Source organism: Callithrix jacchus, chromosome 4 (assembly GCF_049354715.1).
Source record: "Callithrix jacchus isolate 240 chromosome 4, calJac240_pri, whole genome shotgun sequence".
NCBI classification, from domain to species: Eukaryota; Metazoa; Chordata; class Mammalia; order Primates; family Cebidae; genus Callithrix; species Callithrix jacchus.
In genome coordinates, this window is record NC_133505.1 from 127,639,224 (window position 1) to 127,659,654 (window position 20,431).

General features: G+C 36.4%; 1 protein-coding gene across 8 annotated transcripts in view; it reads right to left on the reverse strand.

Moving 5' to 3' along the window:
• TBC1D32 (TBC1 domain family member 32) overlaps window positions 1-20,431 on the reverse strand; it is a 245,006-nt gene that overhangs the window by 111,135 nt on the left and 113,440 nt on the right. For all 8 annotated transcript variants that reach the window (XR_013534904.1, XM_078370769.1, XM_078370771.1 and 5 more), the window contains 2 exons: window positions 13,170-13,286; window positions 775-863 (listed from right to left, as the gene is read on the reverse strand). Coding sequence is in view for 7 of the 8 variants with exons in the window: in XM_078370769.1 (XP_078226895.1) it covers window positions 775-863; window positions 13,170-13,286 (206 nt within the window). In the remaining variant the exon portion in view is untranslated. The remainder of the gene's footprint in view (window positions 1-774; window positions 864-13,169; window positions 13,287-20,431) is intronic.

A 20,431-nucleotide genomic window follows, 5' to 3' on the forward strand; every position in this document is an offset into this window, starting at 1 on the left:
CATCTATTAATATACAGTTTCTAAAAAATTAAAAATATACCACCATCAGAGAATTCTAACTTTAGAAAAATAATTGCTTTCTTTCCTAGGTAGTGAATTATCATTGACCTCCCTCAAGTCTAAAGAAGTTACTTTGCTAATAGAAAAAAAAGAAATATCATGGAACTATGAAAATGAAAAATTACCTTAATTCAGCTGCTTTTAAAAGTATCAATTTATAGTAGGGAAGCAAATTATATGTTTACATACGACCAAAAGACTGCAAAATTCACGAGTCCCTGTAGTCCTACCAACTAATCCTTATAAAATGTCAAGGAATATGAACTCAAGTGGAGAGATTTAAACTTCAGGCAAAGTAAAGTTGAAAAGCGACGATTACCAACAAAGAGCAAAACTTGGGTCTCAGTATAAATCACCCATTTCTAGGCCTCTTTTAAGGGTATGTTATGACAAGAATCTAACCAAATACCAACCCAGGGAAGGTCAAGCTGACTCCTGAGTAAACCAAATAAAATAGTCCCTAAAATGCCTCTATTAAAGTAAGGAATGGGAGACCCTATAATAATACAGAATCCGAATTCAGACAAAGTGCATGGCACAAAAATCTAATTGCCATAATTTACTTTGTCTATAATGTTAAGGGAAGACAAATTACCTTTAAACATGCTTTCAAATATTAACTAATTTTAAATACTTTTTAAAAGTATATAGGACAATGGCTTACTTTTCGTGCAATATAAAATGTAATATCAAAAGTAAAATGTAGCACTTTACCTTAGACCAAAGATATGTGATTGTTCGTAGTTGAATAAAGAACGAATCTTAGCTTCAGAATTCAAAATTATAAGTCTGTCAATAATATCCTGAAAAAAGAGACAAAGTGAGACTGTACATAGCTGAAATTATTTAAAGAAAATTAAGTCAACCAATATTTATTTAGATTTGTGGCTCTCAAATTTGGCTTTACAAGGTAATCACCTGGGAAACTATAATAATAATAATAATAATATTAATGATGATGCCTGGGTCCTAACCCTCAAAGGTTCTGAATTAACTGTTCTGAGTGTGGCCTAGATTTACATAAGGACTGTAAAAGTTTCCAAACTGAATCTAGGGTTCAGAAAAAGTTGAAAACACTAATTTTTGACCCTACTTTACTGGTGGGTACCTTATACCATTAGTTAAATAAAATTGCCAAAAATGTAAACTACTTTGAAAAACAAATATAAAATCCACAAATTAGAAGATGAAAAGTGGATCCAAATATTTTATCTAGTAACTATTTGAAATTTTCTTAATAGACATTATCTGGCTCGTGTAAATCAGTGGTTTCCAACCCTAGTAGAACATTAGAATCACCTAGGGAACTTAAAAACACACACATGCCCAGGCTCCACCCCAGGCCAACTAAATCATTATGTCTAGGGGTGGGATTCTGGCATTAACACTCTTTTAAAAAGCTCTCTATGATGTCCCAGTGTGTCGACAAGCCTTCAAAACCACTGATGCAAATACACATGGAACCTGATGATTGAGGTGCCAGCAGTTGTCCTATTTCAGCCAACCACACAATTTTGAAAATATTTAAAAGGCTCTCTTGGTGGATCACACCTGTAATCCTAGCACTTTGGGAGGCTGAGACAGGCAGATCACGAGGTCAGCAGTTCAAGACCAGCCTGGCCAATGTGGTGAAACCCCACCTCTACATGGTGGGTGCCTATAATCCCAGCTACTCAAAAGGCTGAGGCAGGAGAATTGCTTGAACCAGGAAGTGGAGGTTGCAGTGAGCCAAGATTGTACCACTGCACTCTAGCCTGGGTGACAGAGCAAGACTCCGTCTTGAAAAAAACAAGCAAACAAAAAAGCTTTCTTTCTATACTGCCCTGCTTCTACATGTATATTTGGGTTCAGGCCTATGAAATTTATTCATAGACAAACATTTATGTCTCTCATTCCTCATTTTTCTGACCAAGAAACTTTCTTCTCTCCAGTGAGTTTAAATTCAGAATATTTCTATTACCAATAGGGCAAAAGAAGAAAAGTTTTGCTAAGGAGTAAAGTCACATATTTATTGAGGAATCTGTGGCTTATGATACAAAGACTATTTCCTCAAATGAAAAAGAGGCAAGGAAATGAATTTGCAAAATAAAGGAAATAATGAATATTTCAAAATCACATATGAAAAATACTAATCAAATACTGATCAATACTAACACAACAACTGGATTGTGGGTAAAGCTACCTAGTAAAAATTTGTACCCAACATATAAGAATGCATAACCATTCTGTAAATTATATTGTAGAAATGTGTAAATAATACTAGCAAGAGCATTTAAATTGGCAAATATTAATAAACTACCCAACAATTATGAATAAAAAGACTATAATTTTATTTGGGCTTTTTTTTTTTTTGAGACGAAGTTTCGCTCTTGTTACCCAGGCTGGAGTGCAATGGCGCGATCTTGGCTCACTGCAACCTCCGCCTCCTGGGTTCACGCAATTCTCCTGCCTCCTGAGTAGCTGGGATTACAGGCACGCGCCACCATGCCCAGCTAATTTTTTGTATTTTTAGTAGAGACGGGGTTTCACCATGTTGACCAGGATGGTCTTGATCTCTCGTGATCCACCCGCCTTGGCCTCCAAAGTGCTGGGATTACAGGCTTGAGCCACCACACCCGGCCGACTATAATTTTAAAATGATCTGTTGCTGTTATCTACTGCTTTGCCAGGTACTCCTTGCTTCAAACATTACAATAGAATGTAAGCTCAACATCCCATATTTTACATTCCCAGCTACACAGTCACTCTCATTAATTGCATCACCACTCTTCCCATCTTCTCTAACCTCTCCACTTCTTCCTCAATTAGCTACATGACAGAGCCACACAGCTTGCCAGGACTTTTTCAAGCATCTGAATACTATTAAATAAATAGTCTTTGCCCTGGACATAATGATGAAACTTGTTTACTATCTACCTGTTCTACAAATAGGTAAATGTTTTATTACTTAATAAGTATTGTAACTTTAAAGAAATAACCTATTATCTCTACTGCTAACCACATTTAATCTTCACAGAACAATCTAGAATTGGTTAGGTATCATTAACCTACCTGTACCTGAGGTGAGAGAGGTTGCCAATTAGCTCTATGGATAGTAGTTTCTAAAAGTATTACAATAAATATTTCTTCATTAGTAGGGAATTCATATAGGTGACTGAAATTTGTACAGCTATCTGAATATAAGGCAGAGCTCATACTATTTGAGAGCCAGTGACATCCTGTAATCCTGTAACTGAGATTCTAGATCCGAATCAAGTACTAGGTACTGTTAGAATAAAAATGATAGACTGTACTATCAACAAGCTAATGGAAGAGTAGATTGCAGTAATCTATCAATGAGAATGCATTTTCAAAGAACAAATGTTATGGTAAATAATTTTTCCAAAGAAGATTACACTGATGTATCACCACTTAAGGAAGAAAACAGAACTCCTGGGAAGCCTTATGGAGAGCTTCAGTTTCTAAGCACCATAACATGTGTCAATTAGGGAATCCACTTCCTAAATCAAGAAGCAGCTTCCCAGCAACAAACTAGTGCAAGAAGACTTGGGACTTACAAAAAGTAGACAGAAATTCTGTATCTTTTGAAAAGATATTATCCAGCTTGAGAATATTTTCAATAATCTACTAGGTCAGACTGAGGCTATACTGGAAAAACAAAAAGGAGCATCAATTCTATATAAAGATGTGTTGAGTGCCTACTGTTTATAACTGTCCCTAAAACCATGTTGAGGCTATGCAACTGACTCCTTTTATTGAAGAAATAGGCAAGTTAGGGGTGAGGATAGGTCAACTGTAATGTCCTATACTTCTACTTCTAAAAGTAGCTTATCGTATTAATAAAACTAAGCTGATCAAACTCGTTCCTTGGGATTTTTCAACATGGAAAAGTAGAGGAAAAGGCCGCTCTCCTATTTGGGATTATAGAGAGTTAAAGGGTGACCCCTCACACACACACCAAAAAAAGAAAAAAAGATATGTCCAGGTCCTAATCCCCAGAACCTGTAAATGTCACCCTATTCAGAAAGCACCACAGCAGAGGTTAAGAGTCTTGAAGTATGTATGAGTTCATAGACATACCTGATACTAGGTAATTTATTTAAAAAAAGAAAAAAAGAGATTTAATTAACTCACAGTTCAACATGGTTGGGAAAGCCTCAGGAAACGTACAATCACAGCAGAAGGGAAAGCAAAAACATCATTCTTCACATGACAGCAAGAAGGAGAAGTGCAGAGCAAATGGGAAAAGGCTCCTTACAAAACCATCAGATCTCATGAGAACTCACTCACCATCATGAGAACAGCATGGGGAAAATCACCCCCATGATTCAGTTACCTCCTGTCAAGGCCCTCCCATGACACATGGGGATTATGGAAACTATAATTCAAGATGAAATTTTGGTGAAAACACAGCCAAACCACATCATTCTGGATTACCAAAGTAGACCCTTAATCTAAGACAAGTGTCCTTATAAGAGAAAAATAGAGGGAGATTTAAGATTAAGATTTAAGATTTAGCTACGTAAGATAGAGGCAGAAATTGGATTTGTGCAGCAACAAGACATGAAATACCTGGAAAAAGAAACAGAAACTAAAGAACCAAAGGATTCTTCCCTGGAGTCTTAGGAGGAAGCATGGCCCTGATGGCACCCTGTTTTCAAACATTTGGCCTTCAGAATTGGGAAAGAATAAATTTTTGCACTTTAAAGCTACCCATTTTGTGGTAGTATGTAATGACAGCCCTAGGAAACTAATAAAAAGGGAGAGGGTAAAGATATCACTATAGAATGACAGACAGCCCTCCTATGGAATGGAGGACTATGGAGTCCTCTGCTATACAGAATACTATTTAGAGAAGAAGAAAATAATTATAGGAAACATATATATATCACTTACTACCTGCCAGGCAGTGATCTAAATGCATTTAGTCTTCAAAACAACCCTGAGATAGAAATATTACTGCTCTTCTTAAAAAAAAAAAAAAACCCTTCATTGAGGTAAAATTGATGTGAATAAGCTGTACTAATAACATATATACTTGATGAGTTTGAAGATATATATACACCTGTGAAATCATAACCACAATCTATGCCATAAGCCAATCCATCGCTTCTCAAAGTTTCCTCCTGCCTTATTTATTATTTTGTGTCTGTGTGAGAGAAAAACATTTAGCATGAGATCTGCCTCCTTAGCAAGTTTTTAAGTATATAATTCAGTATTGCTAACTATAGGCACTATGTTGTATAGTAGATCTTTAGGATTTAATCATCTTGTATAAATAAAACTTCATACCCTTTGACTAACACTTGCCTGTTTCCCCCTTTCCCACCTCTAGCCACCACTATTCTAGTCTCTACTCTCTACTGTAATGGACACCCAGAGAAAAAGCAGCAATCAGAATAGTCCAACTCCTGTTGATCTCTGGCATTGACTAATTAATCATAGTGTTCCTAGAAGTGAAACTGATAGGAAGCCTACTGCATTCCTACGTCATTAATATAAGCAGAAAACTTCTTGATTGAACAGAAAAAAGACTAATTTGAATTATAAAAACAGAGAATCACAGCTCTTCAATCAATTTCCAGACTTCAGCCAGTTTACAGACCCAGAACCCCTTGAATGAAGGGGAGACCAGGTCCCTTTGAGAAAGGATCTCACTACATTACTAACAATTTATGCTGTGAATCTTTCTCCTATCCTTCCTCAAGGAGATCTCCAGCCTTTTACGCAGGGCAACTGTGCAGTGGGGAAAGGGAAATGATAAGACAACTGAGGGACTACTAGACACTGGCTCTAAGCTGATGTTGATTCCAGGGGACCCAAAATGTCATTGTGGTCCTCCAGTTAAAGTAGCAGCTTATGGCCATAAGGTAATTAATGGAGTTTTAGCTCAGGTCTGACTTATTATGTATACAGTAGACTCCCAGAGTCATCCTGTGGTCATTTCCCCTAGGCCAGAATGCACAATTGGCATAAACATGCTTAGTAGCTGGCAGAACCCCCACATTGGCTCCCTGAGTGGTAGGGTGAGGGCCATTATGGTAAGAAAAACCAAATAGAAGCCATTAGAGCTGCCTCTACCTAGAAATATACTAAATCAAAATAATATTGCATCTCTGGAGAAACCACAAAATAATATTGCATCCCTGGAGAAACCACAAAGAAACCACCATCAAGGACTTGAAAGACACAGGGGTGATTCCTAACCCCTCCCCATTCAACAATCCCATTTGGCCTGTGGATCTTGAAGAATGCTACTAGATTATCCTAAGCTTAACCAAGTGGTGATTCCAATTGCAGCTACTGTACCAGATATGGTTACACTGCTTCAGTAAATTAACACATCCCCTGGTACCTGGTATGCGGCCACTGACTTGGCAAATGCCTTTATTCCATTCCTGTCCATGAGGCCCACCAGAAGCAATTTGCCTTCAGCTGGCAAGGCCAGCAATATACCTTTACTGTCCTACCTCAGGGGCATATCAACTCTTCGGCTTTGTATCATAATCTTATCCAGAGAGAAAGTGATCCCTTTCTGCTTTTGGAAGGTATCACACTAGTCCATTACATTGATGACATTATGCTCACTGAATCCAGTAAGCAAGAAGTAGCAAACACACTGGACTTATTGTTAAGACATCTACATGCCAGAGGATGGGAAATAAATCCAACTAAAATTCAGAGACCTTCTACCCCAGTAAAATTTCTAGGGTTCCAGTGGTGCAGGAACTGTCGAGATATTCCTTCTAAGGTGAAGAATAAGTTGCTGCATTTGGCCCCTCTTACAACCAAGAAAGAGGCACAACACCCAGGGGACCTATTTGGATTTTGGAGGCAACACATTCCTCATTTGGGAGTGTCACTCCAGCCCATTTATCGAGTGACCCAAAAGACTGCCAGTTTTGAGTCTGGTCTAGAACAGGGGAAGGCTCTGCAACAGGTCCAGGCTGCTGTGCAAGCTGCTCTGCCACTTGGGCCATATGACCCAGCAGATCCAATGGTACTTGAGGTGTCAGTGGCAGACAGGGATGCCATTTGGCGCCTTTGGCAGATCCCCATAGGTAAATCACAGCAGAGGCCTCTAGATTTTGGAGCAAGGCCCTACTATCTTCTGCAGACTTTTGAGGGTCAGCTCTTGGCCTGTTACTGGGCTTTAGTGGAAACTGAATATATAACTATGGGTTCAAGTTGACAATAGGTGGACTTGTGACAGTTAATAGTGAGTGTCTTGACTGGATTGAAGGATGCAAAGTATCCTTCTAGGTGTTTCTGTGAGGGTGCCACCAAAGGAAATTAACATTTGAATCAGTGAGCTGGAAAAGGCAGACCCACCCTTAATCTGGTAGATACAATCTAATCAGCTACCCTTGAATATAAAGCAGGCAGAAAAATATGAAAAGGCAAGACTTGCTTAGCCTCCCACCTACATCTTTCATCCAGGCTGGATGCTTCCTGCCCTCAAACATCAGAATCCAAGTTCTTGAGTTTGAGACTTGGACTGACTTTACTTGCTCCTCAAGCTTGCAGAAAGCCTGTTGTGGGAACTTGTGATTGTGTAAGTTAATACTTAATAAATTCCTCTTTTTATATATATACCTATCCTATTAGTTCTATCCCTCTAGGGAACCCTAATACACTAGGTATATAATGAAAGGAATATAAATCATTTAACCAAAAAGACACATGCATATAAATGTTCACTGCAGCACTATTCACAACAGCAAAGACATGGAATCAACCTAAATACCCATCAATGACAGACTGAATAAAGAAAATGTGGAACATATATACCATGGAATACTATGCAGCATTAAAAAAGAACACGATCATGTCTTTCCATGGGAACATGGATGGAGCTGGAGACAATCTAATGCACAAACAGAAAATCAAACACCACATCTTCTCACACATAAGTGAGAGCTAAATGATCAGAAGTCATGAACACAAAGAGAGGAACAACACACTGAGGCCTACTAGAGGGTAGGGGATGGAGGAGGGAGAGGAGTAGAAAAGGTAACTATTAGGTAGTAGGCTTAGTACCTGGGTGATTAATAATCTGTACAACAAATCCCTATAACGTGAGTTTACCTATAACAATTCTACACTTGTACTACTGAAGCTAAAATAAGAGTTATTTTAAAAAAGTACAAAAAGAAAACAAGATCAAAGTGTTAGGGAAGCAAAATCTAGCAGATGGTAATTTATTGCCTATAGAGAGGGAAAAATCAATAATGATTTCCAGGTTTCTGGTTCATTGAGTTGTGTGGTAACAGTACCATACACAGAGAAAAACAAGAAACAGAATTGATTTGGGAAAGAGAAAACATTACATTCAGCTGTAGACACAGTAAGACTGAGATGCCTGTGACTGTTCCAGATGCCCATTGTCTGGTAGGATTCTAAATATAAAACTGGCAGTCAAGTCATATAGGTCAAAGAGTTGTCAGTGTGTAACTGAAGCCATTGAATCGGATGAGATCATTCTAGAGGCCACAGGACAAACAAAGGAAGAGAAGTCTACAAAGACAACTCAGCAGGAGAGACCAGAAAAGAAGGCAGAGAACAAGAAGTAAGTAATCCTGCAGCCATAAAAACAAAGAATTACAGTAAGGAGTGGACAAACCATGTCAAATAATCCAAAGTGGTAAATTAAGTTAAAGGAGGTGGCGGTGTGAAACAATTTGGTTGTGTTCCCACCCAAATCTCACCTTGAATTGTAGTTCCCATAATCCCCACATGTGATGGTTAATACTGAGTGTCAACTTGATTGGATTGAAGAATGCAAAGTTTTAATCCTGGGTGTGTCTGTGAGGGTGTTGCCAAAGGAGATGAACATTGGAGTCACTGGGCTGGGAAAGGCAGATGAAGCCTTAATCTGGGTAGGCACTATCTAATCAGCTGCTACATGTTTAAATCATGACAGAAAGCAGTGAGCTTTCTACAGGGTTAAAATAGACTGCCTTGGGGAGGAACACAGTAATATAACTGCTGTTAAGTATCTTAAGACTAAATAGAAAACCAATTTTTCCATAAGTGGAAAGATATATTTGAACATGCCCTGCAGAGACACATGAAAACTTAAGAGAACAAACATCTAAGCTATCATTTTGGACTATATCACAAAACTAATTTGTGCTTGTTTCCCATAACCAACCTCAATAAAACCAATCATATTAGGATAATTATTTTCACTGGACACAAACAATCTGCTAGATTGATATAGGTCTAAGCCTACTTTCTCTAAGGTACTCCCACTGTGGTGGAAAATACAGGCACATAAATGACTATAAAACTACCCTGTTTTATTGCATGTCCCTTATTGTACTTTGCAGATAATATGCTTTTTTGCAAATTTAAGACGTATTACAAGTCTACTGGTGTTATTTTTCTAACAGCATGTGTTCACTTTGTGTCTCTGGATCACATTTTGGTAATGCTCACAATATTACAAACTTTTTGGAATTGTTCTGTTATGATAATCTGTGATTAGTAATCTTCGATGTTACTTTTATAATTATTTGGGGGCACCATGAACTGTACCCATATAAGACAACAAACTTAATGGGCAAATATTGTTCTGATTGTTCCATCAATTGGTCATTCACCTATCTTTCTCTTTCTCCTTGGGCCTCATTACCTGAGACACAACAATATTAAGATTAGGAAAATTAGTAAATTTACAAAACCTCTAAGTGTTCAAGTAAAAGGAAAAGTTGAATGTCTCTCACTGCACATCAAAAGCTAAAAGTGACTAAGCTTAGCGAGGAAGGTATGTCAAAAGCTGGGCCCCTGGTAACAATCAGCCAAGTTGTAAAAGCACAGAAAAAGTTCTTTAAGGAAATTAAAAGTGCTACTCCAGGAAATACATGAATGATAACAAAATGAAACAACCTTATTGCTGATATGAAGAAAGCTTGAGTGATCTGAAGGAAAAAAAATCAAACCAATTACAGTATTCCCTTAAGCCAAATCGTAAGCCAAAGAAGGCTCTAACTCTCTTTAATTTTATGAAGGCTGAGAGAAATGAGGAAACTACGGAAGAAAAGTTTGAAGTTAACAGAGGTTGGTTCATGAGATTCAAAGAGAGAAGCTGTTTCAACAACATGAAAGTACAAGGTGAAGTGGCAAGTGCTGATGTAGAAGCTGCAAGTTATCCAGAAGATCGAGCTAAGATAACTGATGAAGTTAGCTACATTAAAGAGATTCTCTTTCTTTTTTTTCTTTTTTTTTTTTTGAGATTGAGTCTTACTCTATAGCCCAGGTGGGAATGCAGCGGCATGATCTTGGCTCACTGCAATCTCCACCTCCCAAGTTCGAGTGATTCCCCTGCCTCGGCCTCCCGTGTAGCTGGGATTACAGGCACATGCCACCACGTCCAGCTAATTTTTGTATTTTTAGTAAAGACAGGGTTTCACCATGTTGCCTAGGCTGCTCTCAAACTCCTGACCTCAGGTGATCCACCCGTCTTGGCCTCCCAAAGTGCTGGGATTACAAGTGTGAACCGTGACATTTGGCCAAGAGATTTTCAATGCAAACAAAACTGTTTATATTGGAAGAAGATATCATCTAGGACTTTCATAACTAGGAAGGAGAAGTCAATGCCTGGATACAAAGCTTCAAAAGATAAGCTAACGCTCTTGTTAAGAGCTAACGCAGATGGTGACTTTAAGCAAAAGCCAATGCTCATTTACCATTCCAAAAATCCTGGAGCACTGAAAAATTATGCTAAATCTACTCTGTCTGTGCTATACAAATGGAAAAATACAGTAAATGACAGTACATCATCTGTCACTGCATGGGTTTACTGCATATTTTAAGCCTACCATTGAGAACTACTCCTCAATAAAAAAATTCCTTTCAAGCCAGGCACGGTGGCTCACGCCTGTAATCCCAGCACTTTGGGAAGCTGAGGTGGGCTGATCATGAGGTCAAGAGATCGAGACCATCCTGGCCAACATGGTGAAACCCGTCTCTACTAAAAATGCAAAAACTGGCCAGACGTGGTAGCACGTGCCTGTGATCCCAGCTACTCGGGAAGCTGAGGCAGAAGAATTGCTTGAACCCAAGAGGCAGAGGTTGCAGTGAGCCAAGATTGCACTACTGCACCCCAGCCTGGCAACAGAGCAAGACTCCGTCTCAAAAAAAAAAAAAAAAAAAAAGATTCCTTTCAAAATACTACTGTTGATTGACAATGAAACAGGTCACCCAAAGCTCTGTTGGAGATGTTCAAGGAGATTAATATGGTTTTTGTGCCTGCTAATATAACATCCATTCTATAGCCCATAAATGAAGCAGTAATTTTGACTTTCAAATATTTAAGAAGTATAATTTGAAACGCTATAGCTGCCATAAATAGTGATTCTGCTGACAGAACTGGGCAAAGTAAATTGAAAAACTTCTGGAAAAGATTCACCATTAAGATGCCACATCTGTGATTCATGAGAAGAGGTCAAAAGATAACATTAACAGGAGTTTGGAAGAAGCTGATTCCAATCCTAATGGATGACTTAAAGAATTTCAGTACTTCAGTAGAACAAGCAACCACAGATGTGGTGGAAACAGCAAGAAAACTAGAATTAAAGGTGGAGCCTGAAGATTTGACTGAATTGCTGCAATCTTGAGATCAAACTCAAACAGATGAGGGGTCAATCCACTCCTGGTGAAGACGCTGTAAACACTGTTGACATAACAACAAAGGATTTAAAATATTACATAAACTTAGTTGATAAGGCAGTGATTGGGTTGAGAGGACTGAGTTCAATTCTGAAAGAAGTTCCACTGTGGGTAAAATGCTATCAAAAAGCATCAAATACTTCAGAGAAATCTTTAATGAAAGGAGTCAAGTGATGCAGTGAACTTCACTGTTTACTTACTATCAGCAAGGGCCAGAACTGCCCCAGTCCTCAACAACCAACACACTGATCAGTCACAGCAGCCATCAACAATGAAGCAAGATTCTCCACCAACAAAATAGATTACAACTCACTGAAGGCTCAGATGATCATTAGCATTTTTTAGCAATAATGTATGTTTAATTAAGTAATAAACTTTTTTTAGACATAATGCTATTGAACACTTTAGACTACAGTATAGTGTAAACATAAATTTTACATGGGAAAACAAAAAATTTATGTGACTTCCTTTATTGCAGTATTCATTTTATTGTGATGGCATAGAATGGATCCCACAATAATTAGGAGGTATATCTGTACTTAAGAAGTGCCAACATACAAGGAGTCACAAAATACAATTGAAAAACATCACATTCTTTTCAAATACAATTGAAAAGAAAAGATAATCTAAGTTAATGTTAAATGAATGAAGTACCTATCTTTGTATTTCATGTTATATAAGTTATTAAAATTTTCATAAAATAGACAAAATTTTTTTAAATCCAAGTATTTAGGGTTAACAGTTTTAAAGGTATTCAAAGCAGCAAAACTATGTTATAAAAACAATGTCAAATAGAATGAACAGAAAATGAAAAATAATTACTAATAATGAAATATCAATATCAAGTAGGTCTTTACTAATTCTTATATGCATAAATACATATGTTTATGTGTGTTCAATTCATAAATGTACCCAAAGACAAGGAACTAAATATCCCTGAATGCTTAAAACAAGTTACTCATCTGTGAGTATTAGTACAACATAGGTCTCAAATGAAATAAATTTGTATATACTGCCCTCATGGGGCAATAATATGTAGTTCATTAAAATACAAGGAGAAAATATACTGGACTCCTTGGATACAATTTATTCCTAATTATCCTAGCCAATGAAGGAACATCACTGGTTTGACTAATAAGGTAATGAGTCATCTAAAACTCACACATACATTTCCTTCTATTTACGTTAAGTCTCTTTCCCGGTTGGAGTTAGCCTCATATTCTGACAGGCGTTGGGAGTGCTAGGTGATCTGGATCAAAGATTCCATGCACAGAAAACGCAAAAGTAGATGTAATTCATGCATGATTAATCAAATTGGCCCTTAAATGCCATTACATAATGATTCTTTTTTTCTCCTTTTGGTCAAATTGCATTTTTACTACCAATCTCAAATAGTAGCATTTATAACACAGAAAGATTTAAGGAAAATAACTTACAATAACACATGTTGGGACTTCACGAAGAGAATATTCTGCTTTATTAGGAAGCTCTTGATTGCTTACCAGCTCATAAATAGCAGGATAGGTTAACAAGCTCACCAGTGCTAAAAAAGACTAGAGGGAAAGAAAAAAATGATTCAAATGATTCATTTTTGTCAACCACATCCACAGAGAGTCAATAATATACGTTTATATCTGTATGACTTTGAGGGCTAATTTTTAAATATACGTAATTCCCATAAATTTGAAATAGGTACATATATGATAAGTACAAAACAGTTAACATGCACAGCGAAAATCTATAAGCTGACAATGCATGATATAAAAGCATCACACACATACATTAATTTGGAATATGCTTTAAAATATCACATCTCTTAAAAGTCTGGTTCTGACTAAAAATTCAATAATCCACCTTTTTCATTCTTTGCACTGTCATATCCAATATGTAAGAAAATGCACAAGAATAATACTTACAGGCTCTGGGACAAAATAATAAATTCTATGTATTTTTGCCTTCCGACCACAAGGCTATCTTTTAACGACTTTCACTGAAAACCCCACTAATCTAAATATGATAGCTGATTTTTAAAAGCCATGGCTTTTCCTATCAAAGCTAGCTCATTTTTCTGGTGCAATTTTGCCAATCTCTCCATGAAATTTTTAAGCTATTCACTCTCATTGCATCTTATTAAACGCCACTAGAATATTTTTTTCAGGCACATTCATTCTTTGGCTCCCCAGCTCAAAAGCATGCTGTGGTTGCCCATGACTAAACATCAGAATCTAAACTCCTTAGCATGACTTTCAAGGCACTTCACTAATTGACGTGATTCTTCTCTTCAGAGCCTCAAAAGCCTCATTTCCTAGTATTCCTCAGCATGAAGTCGCCACTTCAGTCAATCAAATCTGGCTGTGGTCTCCTTCAACAGACTGCCACCTACATGTACTTTTTAAAATTCTAACACGCTTCTCCTACCCTTCACTTACTCATTATCCCACATGATACACTTTTAAAATACGTCACATCTTTTCCAAAGACTTTCCAATTACCTCCATCCACATTTAGAAGGCCTATATTCCGTCAATGCTAATATCTTTTCCTTGCATTATATTACCTGTACTTACTTGCAACTGTAAAGTTTTCTGCTTGACATTTTCTAAACATTTTCAATAGACTCAGAAACTTCAAGAACCAGACATACTGAGATATTTCACTAGAATCAGAAATTTGAAAATTGAGAAAACTAAAAAGAACACTTAATTCAATCTTATGTAATAAATGAAAAAAATTGAGGTCAGTGAGGTAGCTTGGCCAAAGACACACACTCAGAAAGGTAGTGGCAGAAATAATCTGTATTTTCTTATTTCCAGACTCAAGTTACTCATTAAAAATTATAATATAATCTTCAGACACTATTTGACGCCGACGCCCTTGTTCCACATCCTTCTTTCAAGACCTGGAAAGTCAAGTCCATTTTACATCTCCTCCCTTATTACACCAAAATGCAATGTTATTTAACAAATAACAGTAACTATATAACGAATATATTTAATATACAGTGGATTTTAGTAAAAACTATTTCTGTATAAAACATGAATTTACATTAAACTTTTTAAAATCATCTTTTTCCCTATAATACAATATTCCGTGAATTGACGAATGAATTTCTAATCAATTCAAGAAAAAAATAATCCATGATTAAAAGCTAATAACTATTTGAATAGTAATAAAGTTATCATAAAAAATAACTAATATAATAAATTAGTTGCCATTTAATGAACGCCTATGTAAAGAGAACACTGCAGGAGAAGTATGCACTATAGAAAAGGAAGAAAAAAACCTGCCAAGGAAGGAATGTTTGAGGAATATGTCTATTAATTATATAAAAAATAAACTGCAGAAGAGCTGGAGGATGCATAGTCACCCAGGAAAATACTATATAAACTTCTGTAATCACCAGGTAATAACTAGAAAGATGATTAATAAAACAGATTTCATTATAGCTTTATTTTTAATCCAATTTAGTTTATCCTGAGAATACCGATGAACCAAAACATACAAGCTAAAAATGCTTTATACTTTAAATATCCAAACATGTTTTAATGTCCTTAATATTAATCCAGCAATATTTGGATACTAACATAAATAAATCCTTTCATAATTTAATATTTAAAGAATCTTTTCTGCCACAATCATGAAAGATTACCAAAAACAGCCTTTAATAAATGTCTATTTTGGTAGAAAAATACATATATAATCTTTATAAATCACATGTCAATAGTATATCGTGCATTTTTGGATTATTTATACATGAATAATTCAATTGATTGATTATGAAACCTCTCTCCACCTAAGAAATAAAATGATGTAGACCATATATAATTAAGACAAGATATGATATGCTACTCCAAGCAAATCAAGTATAACTTTAGGTAAAAAATAATTCAACAACTGTATTTAAGCTAAAACAACCTGAACAGGATTTTAAAGAAGATTGAAAAAATTTCAGCAGCTTGTTTCTGTAATGAAATAAATTCACTTTGGGCATCTTAAAAGATGTTAGCTCACTGCAAAATTGTGATGTATTAAGCATTTCGGGAACAAAAATATACACAATGTAATTATTGGTTCCCACAAAACTACATTATGTTTCTAATATCAGACATTAATTATTCTAAAATTTATAGTAGCACAATACATAAATCTATGTCATCAATGTTTTGAATAGAAGAATGAAATTTTATGCAATAATGATAAGGGAACTAATGAAAAGTCAAAGTTTGATATATTTTTAAGACTAAAGCATAAATTAATTCCCCATGTCAAAAAGTTTTCTTACAAATTAAAATCTTTCAGGTTGACAATGATCTTCTATTCACTGATTAGTCACTAAAAATATGTTATTGCCAGCTGCTTATCAGTAATTGTGCCAAATGCTAACAATAAAAATATAAAGGCATAGTCCCTGCCCTCAAGAACCCATAGTGTTCTTGGCAGGACAAATATACCATTAAATCACTTAAAATAGTGCCTAAATGTTCTGACGTTAATACAACATGGAGGGCAATGCAGGGGATATAAGGAAGAGGACACTCTTCAGCAATGTAGGGAGAGGTGAGAGTTAAGTCTGTATACGTAGCAGGTGGGCAGTCAGGCAGAGATGTGCTACATTATGAGTTCTATCTTTAGCCTCTAGGGAAAGAAAAGGGCACAGTGTTTTGAGAAAAGTAGTGGAAATCAAATTTTACGTTTTAAATAGAATGCTCTAAAGAAAATGGTTTTGAGGATAGACAATATAAGGGAATAAAGAAACGAGGGCCGGGAGCAGTGGCTCATGCCTGTAATCCCAGCACTTTGGGACGCCGAGGTGGGTGGATCACGAGGTCAAAAGATCGAGACCATCCTGGTCAACATGGTGAAACCCTGTCTCCACTAAAAATAAAAAAAATTAGCTGGGCGTGGTGGCACGTGCCTGCAGTCCCAGCTACTCGGGAGGCTGAGGCAGGAGAATTGCTTGAACCTGGGAGGCAGAGGTTGCAGTGAGCCGAGGTCGCGCCACTGCACTCCAGCCTGGCGCCTGGTGACAGAGTGAGACTCTGTCTCAAAAAAAAAAAAAAAAAAAAGAAACAAATTAAAATTTGGAAGCTGTAAGACTGACAGAGATACATTATACCTACCAGAATGAGATGTATTAAAAACATGTCATAGACAGAATAATCAGATAATTACTCAAAAGGATAGTGTTCGTAGAACACATGTCGTAGGAGTAAAGGAAAGGTCAGTGAAGACTGTGTATATTCTATTCTTTAAAGCAATATGGACAAGGAGAGAAGGAAGACTAAATAGTGATAATAGTTTAACTGCTATCATTATATGAGCACTTACATTTGGCCAAATGCTATAGAAACAATATTTATATAAATTATCTATTTTAATCCTTAATATGTACAACTGTAAGTAAGACAGGTATCATTTTAAGGAACAGCTAGCATCTGAAATCAAGTCTCACTGACTCTAAAGCAGAGGTGTCCAATCTTTCAGCTTCCCTGGGCCACACGTAAAATACAGTAACAATAGCTGACAAGCTAACAAAATAAAAATTTTAAAATTGTCATAATGTTTTGTAGAGAGCCAGAGTAGCCCATCCCCTCTGGGGAGTCAACAGCAAGGCTGCTGTGAACTTTGGAGGAACTCCAAGAGAAGGGAAACCATGATAGGGGAATGTATATGTCTCAGAGAAGAGCAGTCGGACCTAGCGAAAGATAATCAGCTTTCACTGACCCTGCTGCAAGATAGTTGTTAGCTGAGGTATGTTATCTGAGATATGAGAATTATAACCACAGGCTGTTCTGGGTAACTGTACCCTCCCTCTGCTATGTGCTTTGTGAACATAGAAAATAAAGTACTCTGAGGCAGCATGGGATAAAGAGACACACCATCAGCTTTTCGGACCGCCTGGCCCAGCTATATCTGTGTGTCTTTCTTTGAACCCTTGTGCAGTACAGGAGACAGCACACGCCAGAATGTTTTAAGAAAGTATATGAATTTGTGCTGGGCCACATTCAAAGCTGTCCTGGGCCACATGCAGCCCATGGTCCTCAGGTTCGACAAGCTTGCTCTGAAGTCTCTGCTACGATGTAAACCACCAGAAGACTCTAGGAAGGCTCTTCGATTCAGGGAGAGAATCTTTTGTTTGGGTTGGTGGAGTGAGGGGTTGTTACTTGTTTTTTGATGAAAGAAGCAAGCCATCTTCAAATAGTGTTACATTTTTTTTCCAAACTGTATGCCTTCTCTTTTTTTCTTGCCTTATTATACTTACATAATATAATGTTAAATAAAAGTGACAAGAATCAACCAATTTAGAGTCAATATTTCACCATTAAATATGATGCAAACTGTATGTTTTCCAAAAACACCATTTATCAGATTATGGATTAAGTCTTTTGAGTTTTTATCATAAATGCTTATGAAATTTAGTCAAATATTTCCACATCTGCTGAAATAAACTTGAGTTTTCTTTGTATTCTTTAATATGGTAAGTTGAATTTTCACAGTGAAATGTATAACCAACTTTGTGTTCCTGGAATAAACCCCACTTGATCATAATAAATGATCCCTTTATATACTGCTGAATTCCAATTGATAATATAGTATCTTAAAAAACATTCTGTCTATATTCATCAGGATATAGATCTAAAATTTTCTTTTTTGGTGATTTTTTATATCAGTGTTACACTGGCCTCATAAAGTAGAAAGTGTTTTCTCTACCTCTGTTTTCTGAAAAAGCTTATGTGAGATTGGTGTTCTTTCTCCTACAAATGTTTCATAGAATCAGCTTGTGAAATCTGCTGTTTTTCTCTGTATGAGAAAGCTCTTAATGACAAATGCAATTTCTTTAACAAATACGTATTTTTTTTTTTTATTGAGTCAGTTTTGGTACCCCTATTTTTAAAGAAAATTTGCCAATTAGATCTTAGTTGTTGAATTGATGACCTAAAGCAAATCATAATATTCATTTATTATTCTTTAATATCTGCATGATCATTAGTCTTAACCCTCTTTAATTCTTGATACTGGTAATTTTGGATCCCTCTTATTTTTGCCATCAATCTAGTGAGAGGTTTATGACTTTTAATAATCATTTCCAAAAATTACATTTGGATTTGTTACTTCTCTCTAGTTTGTTCTACTCCATTGATTTCTGCCCTAATGTTTATTATTTTCCTTATTGCATTGGTTTTTGGTGTAATTTGCTTTTTCTTTCTACTCCCTTTGAATGGAAACTTGAGTCAATAATTTAGATCTTTCTTATTTACTAATATAAATACTAAAGTTAAAATTATCCCTCTTAACACCACTTCAACTATAACCACAAATTCTGGTGTATTTTTATTTTCATCCAGTTTGAAATATTTCCTAATTTCCCTTGTGATTTCTTTGAGTTACAAGTTATTTGTAAGTATGTCGCTTAATTTCCAGATATCTTTTTTTCTAGTTTCTAGTTCTTGATTTTTAATTAATTTCATTGTGGTTATAAGAATATACTTCATATTATTCCAATTATTTTAAATTTATTTAGACTTGTTAGCCCAGCATGGTCTATCTTTGTGAACATGACATGTGTTCTTGAAAAGAATGAATATTCTATATTCACTGAGTATAATGTTCTTTTTTTTTTTAAAGCAAGTTTGTTTCATTTATTTATTTATTTCTGACATGGAGTTTGGCTCTTGTTGCCCAGGAAGGAGTGCAGTAGTGCAATCTCGGTTCACTGCAATATTCGCCTCCCCGGTTCCAGTGATTCTCTTGCTTCAGCCTCCTCAGTAGCTGGGATTACAAGTGTGCACCTCCATGCCCAGTTAATTTTTGTGTTTTTAGTATAGATGGAGTTTCATCATGTTAGACAGGCTGGTATCGAACTTGTGGTCTGCCCGCCTGGGCCTCCCAAAGTGCTGGGATTACAGGTGTGAGCCACCGTGCCTGGCTTTTTTTGGTTTGTTTTTTTGAGACAGAGTCTCACTCTGTTGCCCAGGTTGGAGTGCAATGGTGAGATCTCAGCTCAATACAACCTCTGCTCTCAGGCTCAGGCAATTCTCCTGCCTCAGCTTCCCCAGTAGCTGGGATTAAAGGTGCACGCCACCACACCCAGGGTTTTTGTTTTGTTTTGTATTTTTAGTAGAGATGGGGTTTCACTGTTGGCCAGCCTAGTCTCAAACCCATGACCTCAGGCGATCCATCCACCTTGGCCTCCCAAAGTGCTGGGATTACAGGTGAGAGCCACCACGTCCTGCCATTTTTTTCTTTTCCTTTCTTTTTTTTTTTTTTAAACTGCTGAATTTTTTTTTTTTTTTTTTTTTTTGCATTTTAGGTTTTGGGGTACATGTGAAGAACATGCAAGATTGTTGCATAGATACACACATGGCAACGTGATTTGCTGCCTTCCTCCCCTTCACCTATATCTGGCATTTCTCCCAATGTTATCTCCACTGAGTATAATGTTCTATAAATATCAAGTGATCAATAGTGGTATTCAGATCATGCAATTCTTAACAGAGAGCTCTTGATCTGTTCTATTGATTGCTAAGAGAAATGTTAAAATCTTCAACTCGGATTGCAGATTTGCCTATTTCTTCCTTAAATTCTATTTTAATACTTCATATATTTTAAATATTTTATCAGGATCATACTGATTTATGATTATATCTTTCTGGTATATTGACCATATTCATATTATCATCATAAAAATGTGTCTCTT